This window comes from Charadrius vociferus, unplaced genomic scaffold (assembly GCF_000708025.1).
Source record: "Charadrius vociferus isolate BGI_N301 unplaced genomic scaffold, ASM70802v2 scaffold1285, whole genome shotgun sequence".
Classification (NCBI taxonomy): domain Eukaryota; kingdom Metazoa; phylum Chordata; class Aves; order Charadriiformes; family Charadriidae; genus Charadrius; species Charadrius vociferus.
Window position 1 is genome coordinate 233,451 of NW_009648435.1, and position 15,639 is coordinate 249,089.

General features: G+C 50.9%; 1 protein-coding gene across 1 annotated transcript in view; it reads left to right on the forward strand.

The window, feature by feature from the left end:
* The first annotated feature begins 4,963 nt into the window (after positions 1-4,963).
* The window catches only part of LOC104286762 (ovotransferrin-like), a 16,772-nt gene continuing 6,096 nt past the window's right edge, over positions 4,964-15,639 (forward strand). Inside the window, exons 1-11 of the mRNA XM_009885395.1 lie at positions 4,964-5,321; positions 7,383-7,546; positions 7,786-7,894; positions 9,618-9,809; positions 10,012-10,147; positions 10,576-10,631; positions 11,901-12,070; positions 12,196-12,382; positions 13,933-14,087; positions 14,856-14,949; positions 15,420-15,455. Coding sequence (XP_009883697.1) covers positions 5,279-5,321; positions 7,383-7,546; positions 7,786-7,894; positions 9,618-9,809; positions 10,012-10,147; positions 10,576-10,631; positions 11,901-12,070; positions 12,196-12,382; positions 13,933-14,087; positions 14,856-14,949; positions 15,420-15,455 — 1,342 coding nt within the window. The 5' untranslated portion in view covers positions 4,964-5,278. The remainder of the gene's footprint in view (positions 5,322-7,382; positions 7,547-7,785; positions 7,895-9,617; positions 9,810-10,011; positions 10,148-10,575; positions 10,632-11,900; positions 12,071-12,195; positions 12,383-13,932; positions 14,088-14,855; positions 14,950-15,419; positions 15,456-15,639) is intronic.

Below are 15,639 nucleotides of genomic sequence, written 5' to 3' on the forward strand. Positions count from 1 at the left end.
CCCAGGTTGCTCCAAGCCCCGTCCAACCTGGCCTTGAACACCTCCAGGGATGGGGCAGCCACAGCTTCTCGGGGCAACCTGCACCAGGGGCTCACCACTCTCACAGTAAAGAATTTCTTCCTTATATCCAATCTAAATCTACCCTCTTCCATTTTAAACCCATTACCCCTTGTCCTGTCACTGCAGGCCCTGGTGAAAGGTCTCTTCTCTCCATCTTTCCGACCAAAACTCTCTCACCCTCTCTCCATAGGAGAGGTGTTCCATCCCTCTGGTCATCTTTCTGGCCCTCCTCTGGACTGGCTGTAACAGGTCGATGTCTGTCTTCCACTGGGGACCCCCCAGAGCTGGAGGCAGCACTGCGGGGGGGTCTCCCCAGAGCGCAGCAGAGGGGCACGATCCCCCCTCGCCCTGCTGGCCACGCTGCTGGGGATGCAGCCCAGGGTGCTGGTGGCTTTCTGGGCTGCAATGGCACAGTGCCGGCTCATGTCCAATTTGTCATCCATCAGTATCCCCAAGTGCCTCTCCAGAGAGCTGCTCTCCATCCCTTCACCACCCAGCATCATCATTTCCCATGGCTCGAGATGAGCACCGTGACTGGTTCAGTGTCAGTCTCGTGTCCTATCCTGTGCTAAGGAGGAGCAGGGAAGATGGTCTGGGAAAATAGGTTCCTGTCAGGCTGCTCTTATGCCTTCACCTGCTGTGACGTGACCTGCGGGGCCAGGCCAGGACAAGAATTTGACCCCAGCTTTCACGGTCAACTGCGCTGACGTCCTTGTCATGGGTAGGCTCCAGCCTTCTCTGAGCCACAAACTAGAAATTCCCATTTCTAGAGGGAAACAAGCCAGCTCCTGTAGACAAGCCCTCAGCCCGTCCCACATCATGGTTCCATTTTTTTTTTTCCCTTCTAATTTTCAGTGCCTTTTCTGCTTAATCTCTTAAGGTGAGCTGGGTCTTGATCACACAACTGCCAGCCTGGTGACCCCTGGGAACAGCAGCACAAGCTCCAAAGCCCTCTGCTGCTGGATAGGAGCACGTCTATGGAAATAACTGCTCCAAGGAGTCAGGGGGGATGCCTGTATTGGTGTGGCGCATTGATCACAGCTTCCCCTCTCCCTGGTCAATGTTTTCCCCACATGCACACACAACCAGAGCCTGCAGGAGAGCTGGAGAAGGACTTTTTACCAGGGCATGTAGTGATAGGACGAGAGGGAATGGCTTTAAACTGGAAGAGGGCAGGTTTAGATTAAACATTAGGAAGAAGTTTTTCCCTTTAAGGGTAATAAGACACTGGTTGCCCAGAGAGGTTGTTGAGGCCCCATCCCTGGAGGTGTTCAAGGCCAGGCTGGACGTGGCCCTGGGCAACCTGGTCTAGTGGGAGGTGTCCCTGTCTATGGCAGGGGGTTTGGAACTCGATGATCTTCAAGGTTCTTTCCAACCTAAACCATTCTACGATTCTATGGCTCCAGGCTCCGTTCAGCTGCGTTGGCTCCAGGATGAGCTCCACTGTGAGGAGCAGCCAGCACCGTGACAAAGCTGAGCCCTCTCCCAGGCAGTTGTGCCAGCTCTAACTTTATCCCAGCCCAATTACAACAAACGTCCTTTCCTTAGGACGCAACCAAAACTCCGGTCCAGCCTCGTCTCAACCACAAACCACAGTGTGGTTTGCAGTAATAAGGGCGATGTGGAAATAAGCGGTATTATTTTACCTTCAATTTTACTTAGCGTGGGGATGAGCCCTGTTCTTTTCTTAGGGTTCAGATGTGTTTATGCATGACCAGTGACCTGTGGATAGTCAGAGGGTGTGTTAATTTGTCTTTCTTCATCACTCGTGTAATTTTTAGCAGCGTCCTCTTTCTGCAAACACAACAGCTGGGATCCGTAGTGTCGCAATACAACGAACCTGTGATGTGTAATAAGAATTCAGCTCGTTTCACGAAGATGCATGCTACAGAAGGCTTCATGCTTGCTGGATAACAAGGACAAAGTCTGAGAGGCACTGCCTTTGCTTTGTCCTTTCTCGTAAAGCTGCTCCTGCTTGCACGAGCCGGAACATTGACCTCTTACCTTAAAAGACAACAAGAATTTCCACCGTTAGTAAGAATTGGCCTTCGCTGTTCAATTCCAGCTTAGTCAGCCACACTCATGCGTTTGGGCATGGAAGGAGCTCTGGTTTTGCACAAAACCATGAACCCAGGCAGCAAGGTATGGATCTAACTCAAACTTGTAGAAGCACGTGTGTGTATTTGGTGTGAGAGGGCACCCGCTGTGTGAACAAGCGTGCATTTTCTAACACAAAACTTGGAAAAGCAGTTGTCTGACAGACATTCAGGGGAAGAAGTTGGTTGTGCCAAGAAGTTTGTCCCTCCTGGACTCCCAAAGCAAGGCATTTTGCAGCTGGAGGCCACCCAGAATACTTTGCCTTTTCCATCCAAGGCTTCCATTGGTGGGATGCACTCCTCAGAAAGGAGCATCTTGGAGGCCTGTTGGGTCCTTTGGAGGTCAAGGTCTGAGCCTTCAAGCCCAGGTGGCCTATAGGACACATCACCGATCTGCTGTGCTTCTGCCACTGGGTACCTCCAAGGCAAGCTGTATGTTGGAAGAGTTTCTTCTCCCTGGAGCTCTTCTGCGGCAGGTTGGAGCAGCAGACCTTGGCCACAGGAGAGGCAAAGCCACTGAAGAAGCAGCCTCAAGATGGATGCAGACCAGGAGGTGAATGGAACTCCACCGTGGAGAAAGGTAGGATTTGGTAGCATCAAAAGGAGGTATAGAAGCTGCTCTGTATGTGGCTAGTGACTTTCCAGATGACTAGTGGCTGGATATCTGGAAATCCAGGAGGTTACTGGTAAAGGGTGGAAGAAGAGGTAAACAGTAAAAATCTATTACAGTCCAAGCTTTTTCCTCCACCCCTGGATTTGCCCTGATGCTATCCGGGAGGGCAAGGGACAGAAAAAAAAAAGAGGTGTGGAGTGAAAACCACCTGTCACATCACCACATCTCAGCCATCCCCTCGGCAGATACAGAGGGTGCACTGGGGTTGAGGTGCGATGTGAGAGGAGAGAGAAGAGCAGTGAGTGGTCCATGTACAAAGGGCTGGGAACCATGAGCAGAAGGCAAGATAGTATGGGCCCTTCCAGCAACTGCTCTTCTGCTGCTTGAACAGATCCTTTATGTTTCCCAAAGGTTCTTCTGCATCTTTTCCCTTCACCTGTCATGTGGCAAAAGTACCTTTATCTGGTCTGGATAGTGTTGTAACTACTTAGTTTGTGGAGTCAAGATGTCCAAATATTTTCACCATTATTTATGTGCTCAGATAGCTTTGATTTTTCAGTGGCACTGCAATTTCTAGGCTGTCTTGGGATATCTGTTAGAAGAGGCATTTTGGAACAAATCAACAAAAAGCTATGGAAGAACCGTGTGGGACAGCCTCCTGTAAGCCTTCGTGCCTCTTCTTCCTGTGGACGGGGACATTTCAGGCAGGCATTGCCCGAGCGAGGCAAGGATTGGTGAGACCCATGGGGAGCTGGGGATGGATTTCAGTGGCGTCTACGTGTCTCAGTGGAGGAAGACCTTGGAGGGCCACAGCTTGCTGGAGTAAATATGGACGTGAGATCTTTTAAAAGGGAAGGAAGCCTTGTGGTGGGAGCCAGTCAGTCCTTGTGTACCCGTCCCCAGTTGCAGTGTGTTTGGAGATGCTCTGGACATGAGAAGTGCTGCTCTTCTGGGAAAGCAGGGGATGAAGAGATGAGAAATAGGAACTAGCCATGCTGAAGGAACTGGTAAAGGTGATGCTGAAATAACTGGCATGGCCATGAGTGCCTCTCACTCAGCCTGTAGGGACCTCCAGCAGCCAGAGCCACAGGTAGGGCAGGCTCATAGTGCCACCGTGGAGGTCATTGCCTGAAGGTCTCCAGCAGCCTCCTTCCCCAAGTCACTTTGTAGAGCCATATCCTTGACCTGACACTGGGCTCCCACCTGCACCGAAGCCACTCTGGCCACCACCACCCACCTGCAGGTCACTGTGCTCCGAGCCTGCTGGGAGGAGGGAGAAGAGCCAACCCAGGGTGCTTCCAACCAACCTCAGTCAGGAGCCCGCTGTGGGCAAGCCCGGGGCACTGCTGCCTGGAGGGTGCAGGCAACGGGAGGGGAAGGACCTGTGCAGGAGATCCAGAAGATCACAAAGGGAGGCTGGTTGCTCTTGAGAGCAAGCCTGGCAGCTGGACCTCACCGTTGGGTTCCTACAGAACTCTTGTAGCTTGTGTTGGGTGGACATGGTGGGTGGAGCAGCCCTAGCAGCTGCTGTCTAGGGATGCTGCCAGGGCTTGTGGGCTAGCTGATATAGTCCAGGGACTCTCATTTAGTCTGCATGTGCCAAAGTCAACCTGAAGCTGGTCCTGTAGCCTGCAGCAAAGATCGGGACGTTGAGCCCAGGACAGCATGACGAAGGCAGACCTTTGTAAAGCCATTTTTGCCCTCTGGTCCTGCCTGCAGGGAGATAAGTCGGGAGTGATACGATGAGATGGAGAGGCTTTGCAGAGGAAGGGGGAGGAGGGTGACCGCTGATCTCAGCATTTCTTCCCAGGTTCATCCCAAGAGCTTCACGACGGCGCAGCGTGCTCTTTCTGCAGGGCACTTACCGAGCTGCCTGGTCACTGCCGTTGACTTTCTTTGCCCGTGCAAGAAGCTTGCCAGCTCATGCGGAAGGAACATTTACTGCCTCTTTCAACCCCATCGCCATTGCCAAGGCAGCGGGCAGGCACTCGGGGTGCTGTGAGCCAAAGGGTCACGGGCACAACAGCAGCAGTTACTGGCAAATATGCAAAACTTGGGGCTGGAGCCAGCGGGGACTTTCTGAGATCAGGCTGTGCAAGGCAGGGGGTGGCCAGCACAAAGAAAATCGCCCCCTCCCGTGGCGCCTCAGCCCCGCAGGGGAATTCAAATGTCACAACTTGGGAATTTTCCACCTGAAGCCCCTTGTAAAATGAAAAGCACCGTGCCCTGCTCTGACTCCTGCCTGCCGGAGGGGTTCAGTGCCAAAGCGAAAGGCTTCCTAAAAATGGGCTGATCTGGGGGGGGAGGGGGGGGGGGGGGCGATTTAGGAGCTATTGAGAAACAAGGAAGGACAAACAGTGTTAGGTCATCGCTTCTGCAAACACAGCCAGGGCTGTTCCTCTATAAAAAGGGAAGAAAGCGGTTCCAGAGCCATCACAGACTTGGAGGGGACAGTCTGTGACCAAGGCTGCTGCACCCCCCTCCTCAGCACCTCACTCCCCGCTCAAGTATGAAACTCATTCTCGCTACTGTGCTGTCCTTTGGGATAGTGGGTAAGTGTCCGCTGAAAGCAGTTTTTTTGGGGAAAGGAGGAGTCCAAACCCCGCCCTGGACCCCAGGGTCTCCCCCTAGACCAGGCTGGTTTAGAGCTGTGGCACATGCCAGACCCAGGCAGCGGTTAATTAAAAGCAAAGGAGCGCCTGGCAGATGCTTGCTTTGGCAGCTGCGCATCTCTGTCAACAAGAACGGTGTTTTGAGCATTAAGGACAGCAGTTTTTTTTCCTTGGGCCAGCCCGTGGAGGCTGGAGGGAGGTCTGCAGGTCCACCACAGCGACGGGGAAGGCGATGAGAGGGATGCTCGGCACCCACCACCGGGGACGGGGACGGGGACTGTTCCAGAGATGCTCCAAACTCCGGCTGCCATGGGATGAAGGGGGGTGCGGGGGAAATCACCCTCTGGCCAAGTGCTGTGCCTGGAGAGGAGCAGGAGTTCAACAAAAGGAGGGCGGGGGGAACTAGAGGGAGACCTGCCTGCTGAGCCTGCAGGCTTAAACCTGAAGGCAGTGAGAATAAAATAGAGCTTAAATCAGGAAAGACTCTGCACGCTCCCCCCTCTGCTCCTGCTGCCGCGGCTGCACTTCGCTGGGGCTCCCGTTTTACGCCTAAATCGTGCCGCTGCAAGGCTGGCTCTGCTTGAAGCGATGATTCCTCCCTCTGCTTGCAAGGAGAGCGCTGCCGCCTGCTCCTGACCTGGGGACCGCTGCCTGGGAGGGGAAAGAGGGGTCCCCTTCTCGGAGCAGGCAGTGGGTCATCTTCTGACCCCTCCTATCAAGTGCCGTGGGGATTAATGTCCCCTGGTTGGAAGCGCTCCCTGTGCTGCTGGCACGGGAAAGTCCTCGAGCACCTTTGCTGGGTAGTAGAACACAATGATGTCTTATTAACAGTGAAAAGTCCCTCCTTCTCCCCTGCACAGAAGGAGCCAAGAGGTTGCCCAAAAGCTCCGTGGCACTCGGGCTCCTGTTGCCTTCCCCGTGTCCACCAGCACAGCCGGGCTGACTCCCTCAGGAGGTCCCCGTCCTGCCTCTGCCTGGGGCAGGATGCTTGCCAGCACTACATTAAGGTGACCATGGCTTTGTGCAGCCAAGACTTGAAAAACGTAGATGACGGCAGTGGGAATTAAGGCTGAGGATTCTCCCCGTGGCCAAATTCAGCACCTCCACTGGGAGGAGGGGAGGTGCCTGCTGGCAGGGTTATGGCTCAAAAATGAAGTGAGAGAGAATATTGCAGAGGTGAAGGAGAAAGTGGAAACGGCACGGGTTGATCTGGAGATGTCTGAATGAAATGGGCCATCAGGGGTTTGGAGGGAGGGAGCTGTGCATATAGCCTCTCGGTCTGCAGGGTCCTGCCAGGAAGGGGCAGAGGTAAAGCCACAGACTTTAACTGCGAGTTTCCAACGTTTCTGGTGTTTCGGTCGCTGAAGGAGGTGTGAGTCTGTGTCCACCTGAGGTCTTGCCTTTGCTCCGGTCTCCCAGAACAGCCACTCAGTTGCATTTACCGGTTGGTTGGGGGAGTCATAGGAGAGAAGGACTATGGAGGTGGGATGGCACCTCTGTTACTGGATGTAGTGGAGGAGGCGAGACATAAAGAGACAGTTAAGTATATCAGATCATGTAGCTGCCAAGGTCATGCATGGCAACGTACTGAATATAGTCTGGCCAGGTTATTTGCAAAGGCACTGCTTCAGTGGACTGCCTTTTCTCTCCACTTTTACGAAGTCTTGAGTTTGATTTCTACTGAAGTGTGTGGATTTGTTCTCCTACTCCTGTGGACGTCGCCGTGAGCTCAGGCTGCTTGAACCATGATACTGTGCAGGACAACCGTTACTCAGGGATGAAATCATCCTCCTGGATGTTCCTGAAGGTGCACACATCAGGCAAAAAAAGAAACAGCCTTCCTGCATGACTTAGGAGATGTACAAGGAAGATCCTGCACCCGGCCATCAGCTGGGGACAGGACTGCAGGGAACCAGAGACTGTGTATTCAGAGAAGGTTTTTCTCTCCATGTGGTGTTTTCCTACTGCTCTGAGACTATTTATTTCTGTTTCTTTCTACAGCTCTGTGTTTTGCTGCTTCCTCCAAGCCAAGCATCAGATGGTGCACAATATCCTCAGCAGAAGAGAACAAATGCAATAGTCTAAGGGACCTCATGCAACAGGAGAGTGTTGCATTGAATTGCCTACAGAAAGCAACGTACCTCGACTGCATAAAAGCCATTTCGGTGAGTGGGCAGCAAATACCTGTTGCTGGGCGCTGAGGATGTTTCAGTGGCCTGGAGAATGTTGGGGGTTTCAGCAGCCTGGAGAAGGCTGGGGGTTTCCTTTGAGTCACTGGTTGCTCCCTGTGATCCCTCTGTAGAGGACGACTCACCCACAAGGATCCCCGAGAGACTCCGGGGAAATGTTTTCCCTCACGCGTCCTTGCTCTTTGTTTATTGACCGACATCTTTTTGTTGTTTAGAATAATGAAGCAGATGCCATTAGCTTGGACGGTGGTCAAGTTTTTGAGGCAGGCCTTGCCCCCTACAAGCTGAAGCCCATTGTTGCTGAGGTCTACGAACAAAGTGGAGGTACATTTTCACGCAATGTTTTTAAGCCAAGTGGTGGTAACGAACTGACCGTGCAAAGGCCGTCCTTTCCACGCAGAGCTCCCACATTATTATTCTGAGTTGGTCAGCCTGGAGAAGAGAAGGCTCCAGGGAGACCTTATCGCAGCCTTTCAGTACTTAAAGTACTTAAAGGAAAGATTTTTAGCAGGGCCTGTTAGGATAGAACGAGGGGTAATGACTTTAAACTAAAAGAGGGAAGACTTAGATTGGATACAGGGAAGAAATTTTTCACAATAAGCATGGTGAAGCCCTGGCCCAGGTTGCCCAGAGAGGTGGTAGATGCCCCATCCCGGGCAGCGTTCGAGGTCAGGCTGGACAGGGCTTGGAGCAACCTGATCTAGTTGAAGATGTCTCTGCTCATTGCAGGGGGGTTCGACTGGATGACCTTTAAAGGTCCCTTCCCACCCAAACTGTTCTATGATTCTATGATTATTTCTGTTGGGTGTCCGAGATATTGCCCCTGGCTTCCAGATCCCAGAGGGGAAGGGGTGGGGGGCAGTTACACCAAAGTGTGAATCATCACCCATGGCCATAGAGTCACTGCAACGGAAAGGGGCAGAGCCAGTGCCCCATTTCTGACGTTAGCTGAGATGAAATTTCGTCATTGATCCCATGATGATGCAGTGGCCACGAAGGAGAGCACCACGAGCAGAAACCATGGTCATCCTGACGCATGGCCTAAAATTTATGCTCATCCCAGAGATCTTCTGCTTTCAGTGACCTTGAACTACGTGGGTAAAACACTGAGCGAGACAGATAGCACAGATAACCTGTGTATCTCCTGTGCAGTCATCAAGGGAAAAAAAAAAAGATTGAAGAGGCAACAGCATTCCCACTAGTGATTGTGGAGGAACACCCCGTTGAGATTACTGAGGCGAGGTGCAGGCTATGCACAGAAAAAAGAAGAAAAGCATAAAAAGTGCTCTGCAGAGATCCATTCTGATAAGAGTTAGCTCTGTTGCTCCACCCCTGCTCATGTTCTGTACTGTCCTTCATCTCTCCCATCTTTCTCTTGGGAGCCAAACAGATGTTATTTCTCCATTTTTGTCTTACTTGCCTCATGCGATCCCACCATGTTCAAAGCTCCCAATCTCTTTTGACCTCCGGCCTGGAGTTCAGCCTGTTTGTACACAATATTCAGGATCAAAGAAACACAGCAGAATCATTCCCAACATGGTATCTAAGAAAATATCGATATTAAATGGAAGGCCGTGGTCTCTGCCACCCCTAAAACTAAGTCACTTTGTTCGTATGTAGCATGTGATGGACTAGGTATAATTTTAAAGACTAAATGTGGAATTTCATTGTCGCAAGGCTTACATGTATGCTCCAGTGGGCAACGGCATTTGAGAAAAGGCTTGCCAAAGAAGATTTGTCAAAAAGGCTTGTTGAAGCATCCTTATAAAATTATGGGCTCGCCTAACATCTGTCTGGTGGCAATGAGTTTTGCGTGTGATAGTATTTTCAGGTCACTTAGCAGTACAGGTCGTAATGCACAGTGTTGGTTCGATATTGACAGTGTAGCTCATCTCTAAGAAAATGGGAAAACCATGAGTGTTCAAGCAAAATTGCTAATTATTTGGAAGTGCAGCACTATTCTCTGAAATCGGGAGTTTGACAGGATTTGAAATGTTGCCGAATCCTGCTTTTTCATTGCTTTCCTGCTTTTTTTCCTGCTCTGCAGGCTCCACAACCAACTACTATGCTGTGGCCGTCGTAAAGAAAGGAACGGGCTTCACAATAAATGACTTGCAGGGCAAGACCTCCTGCCACACGGGCCTGGGCAGGTCCGCTGGCTGGAACATCCCAATTGGGACACTCCTCCACCGGGGAGACATCAAGTGGGACGGCAGAGACTCAGGCTCCATCGAGCAAGGTGAGGTGGGAAACGGCGAGATGAATGGGCTGACATGAAGCTGATGGGTGGCACGATGAAAGCAATGTCCCCCATCTTCTGCGCAGGTCCAGGGGTGGCTGGCAGAGCAGTCGACTCACTGACATTCTTGATGCACACCCTCCCTTCCAGGTCCTTGTAAAAATGGATTTTAGACTAACTATTGCTTCTTTCTCATCCATAGCGGTGGCCAATTTTTTCTCTGCCAGCTGCGTGCCTGGTGCCACCACTGAACAAAAACTCTGCCGTCAGTGCAAGGGCGACTCCAAAACCAAATGCTCCCGCACAGCACCTTATTCTGGATATTCCGGAGCTTTTCAGTGAGTGAAAGTTATTTTTCCTTCGGGGAAACACTCTAGTCCTGACACATGCAGGTTTCCATTACAGCAGGGAGGGCTGTGTTGTAACTGGGGGTTCTGAGGAGACTGAATTTATAGAACAACTGGGAGTGCTGGTAATTAGAGATCTGATTAGTAACAACTGGCAGGCAGATGAGAGAGGCAGCTGGGTTGTATGGGTTTGCACGGACTTTAGAGAGCAGAGCATTAGCGTTGTGCTAAGTCTAACTGGGCTTCCTGAGCATTACTTCTCTGCCATTACATTTTCGTCCCTGCCAGCATGGCTTTTTGGGGGGTTGAAGACTGCTGCTCTACAGTTGCAGTTTGTGACGAAGTAATTTGCTGAAACAGGAGACAGGGAGCCACCACGTCTGTTTTTCTAACATCTCTTCTGTTCCTCCCACCTGCAGCTGTTTGAAAGATGGAAAAGGAGACGTGGCTTTTGTGAAACACACAACCGTTCAAGGTAGGCCTGCAAGACCACGCGTTTCTCTCCTTTCCAGTCCAACCTCTCGCTGCCACTCTGTCCTGCAATTACTCTACACTCTAGACTTTCATTCCTCTCCAGGTTTGCCCCAAACCTCTCCTCCTTTCACCTCTAGAAACAAGTTTTGCACACTGTGGACTGACTCTTCCCTGTTACTGGGAAATATGATTGTGGTGGGGTCCACTTTTTCTTCTGTGGGGTTCTTCTTTGAAGAAGAAAAACCTGCTTGATTTAAGTTCAATGGTATTATCGCTGGTGCTCCATCTCAGAGCCAGCTGTAACGTTATCACAGCAAATGCAGGGTGAGCAATTGCCTAGGCAATGACACTCACCCATCCCTCTGGGAGGGATTTTGGAGAGAATTCAGCCCACAGAAAGAGTGGAGAAGGAAGATGGCCTGGAACACCCAGGACCTGCAGTGAGCTCAGTGGAGGGCCACCAAGATGGTCGTGGGGCAGGGACACTTGTCGTGCGAGGAGACGCTCAGCGAAGTGGGCTTGATCAGCCTGGGGAAGAGATGGCTTTGGGGGGACCTCAGAGGAGTCTGCTTGTGCCTACAAGGAGGTTAGGAAGAAGGTGGAGCCAAGGTTTTTACGGAGGTGGACAGTGGAAAGATAAGAAACTATAATCATAAACTGAAATAGGAGACGTCTGGTAAAGGGAAATTTTTTCCCCCTTGAGGACAGTCAAGTAGTGAGACAGGTTGCCCAGGGCAGCTGTGCACTCTCCATCCTTGGACGTTTTCAAGATCCACCTGGAGCAACCTGGTCTGCTTTGCGCAGGGGCTCAAACCGGAGACCTTCAGAGGTCCCTTCCCACCTGGATTCTCCCATAACCCTGTGATGTCTGACCTGGGCTCTGTTTTCAGCCTTGATGCTGCTGGCCTTCACAGACCACGTGCGGTTCCTGACCTGTTCAATCCATTTGTACGGTGTTTGTAAATCTATGTGTATCTATTTGTACATGCATGGGTGTCTGGGTACTACTGCCACATAAATCCCCTCACTGTCAGGTTACTTATGACAGAGGCAGAGACAATCTCTCTTTCACAGGCACATGCATTCTCCTTTCTGCATTGCCTTTGTATGACCACGATGTATGACCCCATCACCATTGCAAACTGTCTTCTGCGAAGAGCTCTCCCCCGAGTTTCCACAAAAATGAATTCATTACAAAGCTGCTCCAGACTGGCTTTTTTTTGGGTCTATTTTCATGGTGATGCAACTCATTGTTCCTCCCTTCTTCCAGAAAATGCCCCGGAGGAGAAGGATGAGTACGAGCTGCTGTGTCTGGATGGCAGCCGTCAGCCCGTGGACAACTACAAAGCCTGTCACTGGGCCAGGGTGCCTGCTCACGCCGTTGTGGCTCGAGATGATAGCAAGGTTGATGACATCTGGAGCTTTCTCTCAAAAGCACAGGTATCATCAAGCTCTCCTTTCCTTCCCCTAGCATCCCCTCTTCTGTCCCCTAGCTTTGCTTGCTCTCTCCAGATCTCCAAACACTTTGGTACGGTCATTTGCTGATTATTTTTCCCTCACGGCAGGAGAAATTTGGCGTGGGCACAAGCAACACTTTCCATCTCTTTGGGCCACCTGGCAAGAAGGACCCAGGCCTCAAAGACCTGCTTTTCAAAGACTCTGCTATACAGCTGAAGCGTATCCCAGCTCTGATGGATTCCCAGCTCTACCTTGGCTTTGAGTACTACAGTGCCATCCAGAGCCTTCAGGAAGGTAGGGAGGACCTGAAATACTAATGTCATGTCGGTGTGAGCTGCCTTGAAGAGATGGGATCAGCAAATACATCTGGGAAAAGGAACACAGGTTTCTTTTTTTCAAACACAGTGTTTTCTGAAAAATATTTCCAGTGAAAGGTATTATCATTAAAATCACACAATCTTCACAAACTTGGGTTACATCAGCAAAAGGAATTTGTTGACGCCAAAGTCAAAATAACATCAGCAGCACAGCGATGAAGGTGGAAAATTTACACACGCTCCACCCCTCCTCCCTTCACCACAATTACAACAAGAAAAATTACCCACGGTTATTCAGCTGGTGGTAGGGATTGGGCATGGTCAAACCTGCTGTTTAGAAAAGCAATTTCTGGGATGCAAGAGGAGGGAACATCCCAGGACACCAGGTCCAGTATTGGCCAGTTGACGGAAATGTCGTCCTTTATTTCTGTCTAGACTCGTCAAGCATTAACTGATGTCCTAGCTGGCTTTCTGAGTGTCAAACATCCCACAAATGTCCCCTGAAATCCACTTAAAATGTAGAGTTGCTCAGAGATCTCTGCTGTAGGCTCAGCTGCCATGGCATTTATGGAAGGGGGTACACAGACTTCATGCAGCATCAAAACAGATTATTCAAGGCACTTCACAGGAACGTAACTAGGTTGTATTTTTCCAGCTTGGTCTGGTCTTAGTCTCATGGTTGTCTGGGCTGTGAGGTCTGGAGAAATATTATAGGCAGCACCACCAAGTACTATTAACGCATGATGGTTTAGTGGTTGCGATGCTTTAGCTAACACGAATCTGCATGAACGGCTTGTGTTATGCAGAAATTTCTGCTTTCTGACCTGTAAATTGATTTTTGAGCATCCTTCAGCTTTAGAACCATCCCTTCCGTTCACACCAACCCAGGGCTTTTTAAACAAGAACCTCGTGCAGAAGCAGGTTAGTGTCTATTCTGCTCTTACAAGACCCCACCTGGGACATTGCCTCCAGCTCTGGAGCCCTCAACAGAAGAAGGACATGGACCTGTTGGAGCGGAGCCAGAGAAGGACATGAAGATGCTCCAAGGGCTGAAGCCCCTCTGCTGGGAGGACAGGCTTGAGAGAGTTGGGGGTGTTCAGCCTGGAGAAGAGAAGGCTCTGGGGAGACCTCAGAGCCCCTTCCAGTGCCTAAAGGGGCTACGGGAGAGCTGGGGCATGGAGTGATAGGAGTGATAGGATGAGGGGGAACAGTATTACACTGGAAGAGGGGAGATTGAGATGAGATATCAGGAAGAAATTCTTTACTGTGCAGGTGGTGAGCCCCTGGCGCAGGTTGCCCCGAGAAGCTGTGGCTGCCCCATCCCTGGAGGTGTTCAAGGCCAGGTTGGACGGGGCTTGGAGCAACCTGGGCTGGTGGGAGGTGTCCCTGCCCATGGCAGGAGAGTGGAACGAGATGGTCTTCAAGGTCCCTTCCAACCTAAACCATTCTATGATGGTGACTCTAAAATAACCTTATTTCGCAGCAGGGCTCTAAGCTTATCCTTTTTTTCCTCTGCCGGTTTCACAGATCAGTTGAACCCCAACCGCAGAGAAAACAAGACACGGTGGTGTGCAGTCGGCAAGGATGAGAAGGACAAGTGTGACCTCTGGAGTGTGATGAGCAACGGGGAGGTGGAGTGCACCGTGGCAGACAACACCAAGCAGTGCATTGTTAAGATCATGGTATGGGTTGTTTTTTTTTTATTTTCCCCCCTTTTCTTCTCCCTGTGAACCTTTTGGATGGAAAGCAGCGTTGCTTCTTTCAGCCTGGGAATAGGTGGGGCGGGGTGGGGGGTAGATTTTAAAATAAAATATTAGGAGCTTTGTGAAAAACGCCAGGGGGCAGAAACCAACCTCATCACAGGGAGAAGGCTTAACTAGTTTTTCACTGACTAACATTTTTTAAACAATTTTATTGGGCAGTTCTTTTTTTTTTTTTTTGGAGGTTTCCTAAACAAAAAGCCATTCTCTGGTTCTGAAGTAACTTTTTATTTGCAAGAGGAAGGCAAAATACAAATTTGGTAAAATGCAGAGAAAAATCAGTTGCCTGCTTCAAAGAGGAGGGATTCCATAGCATAGAGGAGGATGCTGGTGGTGGCTCAGGGGGTTGGGTCAACACCGTGAAGACAAGACAAAATGCAAACTTGCAAGGACAGGCAAGATAAGGACATCTGTTTGGCAGGGAAGCAGTCCAGGAGAGACACACGCTGGAGCCTGTGAGTGTCTGGGGAGAAGAGCTGCTGCCGGAGGTGGTTACAAGTGATAACTTCAAAACCGCCTCCGTTTGCGTCCGTTTGCATCTCTCCGTGCGCTAAGGGATGGCCTCTCAAGCCCCCTTAGCCCCAAGCCCTTCTTCTTTACATCAAGTGCTTCTTTTACAATCTGATTTCTGAAAAGTACCAGTGCGGGGACATACGGCAGTGTTTCATCGCTGCGCCGTTTTCGTTGCAGAAAGGTGAAGCAGATGCGATCAGCTTGGACGGAGGTTTCGTCTACACTGCTGGCGTGTGTGGCTTGGTGCCCGTGATGGGAGAAAGCTACGAGGGTGAGCACAGCCGGGGCGGCCCCTCTGGGTCCAGGTGGTGGGGAAGAGGCTGGTGAAAAAGCACTGGATTTATTCGGAAATCTAGAAAGCAGCCGCAGCGCAGCCTCCTGCAGAACACACACGGGGCTGGGGGGCAGCTCTGCTCCTGCTGCACGCCTCGTCCGCCCACGAAGGGGGAACAGCCCTGGGACAGTGGGCATCCGACAGTCAGGGACACAACGACCTCCCGCTACTCTCTTCTTCGTTTTAACCACGATGTCCCTGTCCTTTAGCACCGGCCTTGGTAACACTGGTCGGTTTAGCTCAGAGGAGCAGGTGGAGGCTGTGCTTTGTTCTGTTGACACGCAAGGTGTTACCTGAAATAGTCACTTCTGGAATGAAGTTTCTCCAGAAATTAGTGAGCTCCCTTCTATTTTTTTTGTATTTGCTGTATCTTTTATCTAATACCTTCTTCTTTTTCCCTCCCTCAGGTGACAGTCAGTGCAGCAAAGCAGGAGGAGAACCAGGTAAGTACTGCCAAGAGAGGGATAGAAAACACTCCTGGTGGATATATGCAGTCACGAGTGGAGAATAAACAGCTGGTCTCCACACAAAGAGCCACTGTGTCCAATGTCAATATCAAACATTTGGGAGTCGAATTGAGTAGTCAGATGGAAAGTCTGGGTCTGCAAGCAGGTATCAAGGAAGAGC